General features: G+C 48.8%; 1 protein-coding gene across 1 annotated transcript in view; it reads left to right on the plus strand.

Annotated features, from left to right (window-relative positions):
• The window catches only part of LOC103614588 (SITS-binding protein-like), a 14,560-nt gene extending 8,066 nt beyond the window's left edge, over positions 1-6,494 (plus strand). The window contains exons 10-15 of the mRNA XM_017732767.1: positions 5-244; positions 438-706; positions 1,136-1,272; positions 3,405-3,526; positions 4,693-4,872; positions 5,655-6,494. Coding sequence (XP_017588256.1) covers positions 5-244; positions 438-706; positions 1,136-1,272; positions 3,405-3,526; positions 4,693-4,872; positions 5,655-5,828 — 1,122 coding nt within the window. The 3' untranslated portion in view covers positions 5,829-6,494. The remainder of the gene's footprint in view (positions 1-4; positions 245-437; positions 707-1,135; positions 1,273-3,404; positions 3,527-4,692; positions 4,873-5,654) is intronic.
• The last annotated feature ends 740 nt before the right edge of the window (positions 6,495-7,234 follow it).

A 7,234-nucleotide genomic window follows, 5' to 3' on the forward strand; every position in this document is an offset into this window, starting at 1 on the left:
CCAGCCCCGACCCGGGGGCAGCTCGGTACGGGACCCCCTCAGCCCCCAAACCAAAATTAAAGCTGAACAAAGCCCCTCAGGTTTATCGTTCATCAAGGGACACAACCCGATCCCACTGCGCTGGGGCACAGCAGTGCAGGGGGAAGCAGCATCTCTCCTCGCTCCTACAGAAGCAGTTTTAAAATTTCCACTTCCAGAAAAACGTTGCCAGTGTTCAGAAAACCCCTCAATTCAATTCTTTGTGGTCAGTTTCATTGTCAGACACTTCAGCACCAGCTCAGGGGTTTTTGGGGGGTTGAGGGAGGGTTTGCACCTTGATGTGCTGCACCATGGCGGCGCAGGGTGGGATGGGGGCAGCACAGCATCCCCCAGCCCTGCACCCCGGAATCAGCAGGATATTCTATGCATCCGACAGGGATTTCCATCCTCCTCCGCAGATCCCACTGCTGACCACCTGGAAAGGGCAGCTCTGCGCCCGCCTGAACGTCACCAGCGAGGCGGCGCTGGGCTGGTACCTGGCTCGTGCCCGGCGCCTGCGGCAAGCGCTGGGGGCCACCTACGTGGCCTTCGAGGGAGTCGAGGGCAATTCCTTCCTGGAGCAGGACGTCCCTGCTCCCACCGAGCTGGCGGGTGACGGATACACCGAGGTGCTGGCAGCAGCGCTGGCAACGCTGGGCAATGGCACCGTCATCAGCGCTGGGACCAGGTGGGCACCAGGGAGAGGCTTTGCTGGAGCTGATGGGCACAAGAGCTGCCGGGGGAGGGTTGAGCTGGTGCTTGGAATATGTTCTCGGTATTCCGAGATGTCTCTTGGCACCCAGGGAAGCGGTGAGGAAGTGGGCTAGGGCAGCGTGTTGGAGTCAATGATCCTTGTGGGGTCTGAGGGCGGGGAGGCCCTGGCACAGGGTGCCCATCCCTGGAAGTGTCCAGGGCCAGGTTGGACGGGGCTTGGAGCAACTTGGGATAGTGGGAGGTGTCCCTGCCCAGGGCAAGGGGTGGCACTGGATGGGCTTTAAGGTCTCTTCCCACCCAAACCATTCCAGGACTCTAATCTGGCCCCAGTGACTCCCAAGCCAGCTGGGCATCATGGAATTCCGGCTCTAAGCACCTTGAAGGGTTTGTGTTGTTTCCCCAGATCCAGTCACCTCCCACTGTTTGTCCAGATGAGCCCGCTGCGCTCCGACTGGAGCCATGCGGGGCTGAAGGGGCTCATCCCCTCCGTGCTGCACTACAGCCTCCTGGGCTACAACTTCTTCATCCCTGATGCAGTAGGTAAGGATTGATTTTCCAGTTTTTCCCCCTATTTCTGGCTCTCTGCAGTGAATTTTGCAGCCTTTTTCCAGGCACGGGAGGTACATTTGCACCTTAGGTGTGTTGTGGGAAGGCTTGGACCGTTTTGCTCCCCACTTTTCTGTGGTGATGGCTTGATTGGGATGAATGTTAGCAGGGAAAAAAGTGAGGAACTAAAAACAAAAGGACATGCTCTAAATACTGCCAGGCAGCTCCAGCAGCAGCCAGGTCTCTGGGGATGCACTTCCCAGAGTTCCACCACAGCCCACCCGTGAGGGGCTTGGCTTGGGCTAAATCCCACCTGGCACAGCCTGGATCCACAACCCCAGGCTCCTGGCTGGGGAATGGACGTTCCTGAAACCCCAGCAGCTCTGCTCCAAGCCTGCATTTCTGCTCTGAAGCAAAATGGCTGGAGAAATCCTGAAATAAAAACATTTTAAGAGGGCAAGAAACAACCTCTAATCAGGGCCAAGGGGATCCATTTCCCCTTTTCTTGGAGCTGATGGAATTACTGGTGGTTAAAACATGCCCTGAACGGGCAGGGGCTGTGCAGGAAGTGTCAGACACGGAGAGTTGAGCTAAACAACAACCCTGAAATAGGAGTTGAGAGCAGTATTTCAATTTAGCCTCTATTTTTAGCCTGTTTTCCTTAGAAAATGAGGCTCAAGCAATCCCAGCATGGGAGTTTGCTTCCCAAAGAGGTGCTGGAGCCCTTGGTTTGGATGAATGGGAGCACAGATCCCCCTGCACAGAGATAGTGGGGCAGTTTGCTGCCAGGGGTTGTGTTCCAGCAGCCTGGGAGCCGCAAGAGTTGGGAAAAGCCTCTGGAGGAAATGGGCATTTGTGGATGGCTGGGTGAGCCCTTGGGGCGTTGGTGCCATTTCCAGGGAAGCCGTGCCAGGTTTTTGGAGCAATGGCTCCCAGGGATGCCCTGGCTCCCAGGGGTGCTTTAGGCACTGGAAGTGATGCCTTGAGAGGCCACCTAAAAAACAGAGACTAGACAGGAGTAAGGGAATAAGGCAGGTATTTATTTGAAAGGCCTTCAAAGGTACCCCTGGGGGCCAGAGGCCACTGCCAAGATGGACAACAGGTCACGAGTTCTTCACACTTTTGTAGGTTTGGATCATTTGCACAGCAGGGTTAATTCTCCAATTAAAGCTTCAGTTCTATGATGTAATTCCCCTCAGCTTGCCCCCCTTTAGAGGCTTTGGTTTATACATTTTGGGCCTAGGATGGCCTGGGTGTCCTTTGAGAGCAGGCCTGGAGAGGCTTTGTTATGTCTGCCTAGCACGAGAGAGCAGAAGTGAACAGGCTCCAAGGAACTCCAGAGTTACACACCAGGCAGTGCAGGATTTGAAGAACACGAAAGTTAAAACCCAAGGTGTAGGAACCCAGAGGGCCGAGAATATTTCTCTGCCTGTTTTTAAGGGTTCTTACCCCCCTGAACAACGCTGTTTTAGCTTCAAACCTTGGAAAAAATTACCAACAGTCAGACAAGAACTAGAAAATACAGTGGTGTGAATTAGGTGATAGACTACTATGTAAGATTGTCACAGGGTGAAAAATTTAGAGGTTTTAGGCTTCTCTTTGTAGTAAGTAGATAAGAATAAAAAATATCAAAATGGAGGATTGTTGTTGTTCTCTAAACCTTCTTCTCCTTCTTCTACTACTCCATGTTCTGCAGTAAAAGTAGTTTGGAATGATTGGATAGAGAATTCTGCAGTTCCTGCCCATGTTACTGAATAATTGGTAGGAAAGTGAAAATAATGTGCGTTTTTAATAACTATTGGTTAAAATATCTTTAAAAGCTGTGTAAATCTGGATAACTCAAGCTCACTCCTGCTTTTCTGTGCTCTATGCTGTACCTGGCTCACGCTAGTGGCTCTGTTCCTCTGATAAGACTTAATAAACAACTATCTGGAAGCATTGAAACTAAAGGAAAAGTCTCTGTTGAAACTCTTTGCAAGGACTTTCAGCAAATTCTCTCCCATCAGGAGGGACTTGATTTACGGCACGGTTCAGTGTCACCAAGGCATCAGAAGGGGCTCTGAGGTCTCCCAAGAACCTTCTCCTGCCACGTGAGGCCCTCACTCAGCCCCGTGGTGTTCCCACAGGAGGGAGCGTGGCCGGAGCTGCCCCGCAGGACCCGGAGCTGTTTGTGAGGTGGCTGCAGATTGTGACATTCCTGCCCGTGATGGCCTTTGGGACCCCGCCCTGGCTCTGCTGTGACGCCTGGGTACGTATCCCACACCCCAGACGGGAGGACACCGGGACCCTGACATGGCCAATGCCCTCAAAAGCCATGGAAGGCCTGGCGGGGTTTAGATTCAAGTACCAATGGATCGAAATCCAATGGGTTTGTATCCGTTATCAGTGGATTTAACTATACTTCAATTCAATGGATTCATATGCGTTATCGGAGGAATTTAAATCAAATTGATTAAGGCCCTTCATCAACGGATGTAAATCCATTTAAATACAATTAATTAATATCCATTATCGATAGATGTAAATGCATTTAAATCCAGTGGGTTTGTATTCATGATCAATGGAGCTAAATTCACTTAAATCCAATAGACTCACATCCATTTTCAATGGGTTTAAATCTATTTAAATCCAATGGCTTTATATATTTTATCAATGGATGTAAATCCATTTAAATCCAATGAATGAATAGCCATTATCAATAGATGTAATTCCCTATAAATCCATGGGTTTATACTCATTATCAAGAGATTTAAATACATTTATATCCAATGGATTCATGTTCAATATAAATGGATTTAAATCCATTTAAATCCAATGGATTTATATTCACTATCAATAGATTTAAATCCAGTTAAATCCAATGGGCTTATAGTCACTATCAATAGATTTAAATCCATTTAAATCCAATGGGTTTATATTCATTATCAATAGACTTAAATCCATTTAATTGAAATGGATTCATGTTCAATATAAATGGATTTAAATACATTTGAATCTAATAGAGTCATAACTATTATCAGTGTATTTAAATCCATTTAAATCCAACAGATTTATATTCATTAACAACAGATTTGAATAGATTCAATGTATTCGTATCACAATCAATAGATTTTAATCCAGCGGATTTATAACAATTACCAATGGATTTAAAGCCATTTAAACCCAATTGATTTATGTCTGTTATCCATGGATTTAAATGTGTCACCAATGGATTTATATCCAAATCACTTAATATCCAATATCAGCCCCATTTGCACCGTAACTCGATCAGGACATTCCAATTCTGTAACTTCTCTTCCCAAGGGGATATACATTTTACTTTTACATTTTCAGTGCTTTATTTTTGGGTTTTCCCTGCCTGCTTTGCTGTTTCCCAGACGTTGGGCTCCTCACAGATTTGTCTCCGACCTGCAGGTCGTGAATCTGACCCGCCAGTGCATCCAGAGGCACCAGGACTTCGTTGTGCCGCTGCTCCTAAAATACAGTGAGGAGTGGCAGAGTTTGGGATACCCCATCTTCCGGCCTGCCTGGTGGCTCAGCCCCACGGATCCAGTCGCCTTCACCATAGAGGATGAGTTTCTCATTGGAGATGAGGTGGGAATTCGGTGTGATTCCTGTAAATCCAGCTCTGCCTACGAGTACAAACCAGGGCTTGGAAGTGGGAAGATTTAAATCCAAGCCAAAGCAGCTGGGGTTTGTGGGGTTGGGGTTTTTGCTTTTTGGAAAAGCTTGGCCTTCCTCATGAAACTCTTATTTAGGGCCCTGAAACCCTCCATCAGCTTTGGAAGTGAAATGATTTAGCAGGGATAAATAGTCTCAGAATGCTGGGAACCGCTTTTCCCATAAAACAAGGGGAAAAAACACTCCCTGAAGGTGGGATTACATTGGCTGTCACTGGGGAGGAGGTTTTGCAAGAAACACACATTTCTGATGGTTTTTTTCATTCTGGTTTTCCAAAATATAAACTGGACAGAATCTTGGGGCTGCTGCAAGCAGGGATGATCCCAATCCTGTCAAAGGACTCTCACTGCACTGCGTTAATGGTTTTAAACTGACAGAAGGCAGGGATAGATGGAATTGGGAAGGAATTCCCTGTGAGGGTGCTGAGGCCCTGGCACAGGGTGCCCAGAGGAGGTGGGGCTGCCCCTGGATCCCTGGAAGTGTCCAGGGCCAGGCTGGATGGGACTTGGAGCAACCTGGGCTAGTGGAAGGTGTCCCTGCCCACGGCAGGGGGTGGAACTGGATGATTTTTAAGGTCCCTTCCCACCCAAACCATTCCAGGATTCCCTGATGACCGTCACATCTCCACACATCCACCCTGGCTAATCCTCCCTCTGCTGAGGCTCTTTTTTCTGTCTTCTTCTTTTCCCTTGCAGGTCCTGGTTGCTCCAATAACAGAAAAGGGACAAACATGGAGGGATATCTACCTGCCGGGAGAGGGGCACCTCTGGCTGGACACCAACACTGCCCGAGTGTTTGATGGAGGCACCACCCTCAGGAATTACTCTGCCAGCCTGGCCGAGGTGCCAGTGTTTGTGAAGACCTCCTGAGCCCAGGCTGGGCAGCTTGCCACAGACACCTCCGGGGGCAGCGCTGCCCGCAGGCGCTCGCTCTCCCCCCTCTGCCTTCCAGCCTCTTTGCACTTCTCCAAGATCCTTTTTTTTTTTGTTTCGGTCTTTCTTGTTTTGTTTTTTTGGTGGGTTTTTTTGTTGTTGGGTTTTTTTTGTTTGTTTGTTTTGGGCTTTTTTATTATTTCAGCAGAAATTGTCTGGATTTCCCTACTCATTGTTATCCCAAAATAGTGGCTCTGCCACCAACATCCCTCCACACCGAATGCTGCATTTTTCCAGGGTTTCCCCGGTGAAATGTTTGTGTGTGTGTGTGTTCAGGTGGGCACATCCAGCATTTCCAGGCCCCTGGCACCATGCTCAGAGAGGCAGGGAGTGGATTTCCCAGGAGACAAATGAACACCAGCTTATACCTGAGGGGAAGTTTTGTATTTAATGAAAAAATTAAATCCAGGGAAAAATTACCAGGATAGTTTTGGTGCTGTGTGTAGCCACCTCCTGTGCCGAGCAATGCTTCTCCCACCTGAGGCTGTGAGTGGTTTCTAGGTAGCAAGAGCCCACCTTTGGAGTATATTTGAGAAAAGGAGTGACTTCCAGGTGGATTTGAAGCAGGTTTCTGTGGAAGAAAAATAAACTTGATCAAGCAGAGGAGTGGCTCTACCAGAGCATGATGTGGATATCGATGATCCTTGCCCACCTCCTGTGTGCCCCAGCTCCTGCTTTTCACCAGTTGTTGGATTTTATGGCTTTTTCCCAATTATTTCTTGCAGTGCAAGAGGGATCCAGTGTGACCAGCCTCCTTCCATCCAGCAGAGAATGTATCCATAGGGAAAATCCACGTCCCACGTGCTGAGCAAGCATTTAGGGAGATGATCAGCTATGCTGATCCCCCAAATTAGAGATCAATGGGACATTGCAGGTTAGTAGGGTGCTTCCAAAGGCTGGCATTTGGGGACAGGGGCTGGATGACAGCTGGGAGGGAAGTTTAGGGCAAGTTTTGGCCCTGGAGCTGGGCTCGGGCACCTCCAGCACTGAATTGTATCAGCCACACCTTGGGTTTCTGGGGAAAATATTCCTGCACCAAGCTGTGGCTCCGCTGAAAAAATGCTAACGGGTACTAACTTCTCCCAGCAAAGTTTCCCTGGATAAAACTGAAGGGAAAGCAAAGGCAAAATCCAAATCAGGTTCAGCCACGGAAAGGCTGAGAGGGCATGGAGAGGGGAAGAGCCCCTCAGCTCCTTCCTTGATCCACAGAGGCACTTGGGGCTGGGGGGAGCTCAGAGAGGGAAAGGATGAGGCTCATGAGGGCAATCCAAGAGCCTGGAGTGCTCCAAAATACCTGTGGAGGCTCCTGAGATGGCAGAAAACACAAAGGGAAAGAAAGGAAG

Source organism: Corvus brachyrhynchos, unplaced genomic scaffold, assembly GCF_000691975.1.
Source record: "Corvus brachyrhynchos isolate BGI_N302 unplaced genomic scaffold, ASM69197v1 scaffold624, whole genome shotgun sequence".
Taxonomy (NCBI): Eukaryota; Metazoa; Chordata; class Aves; order Passeriformes; family Corvidae; genus Corvus; species Corvus brachyrhynchos.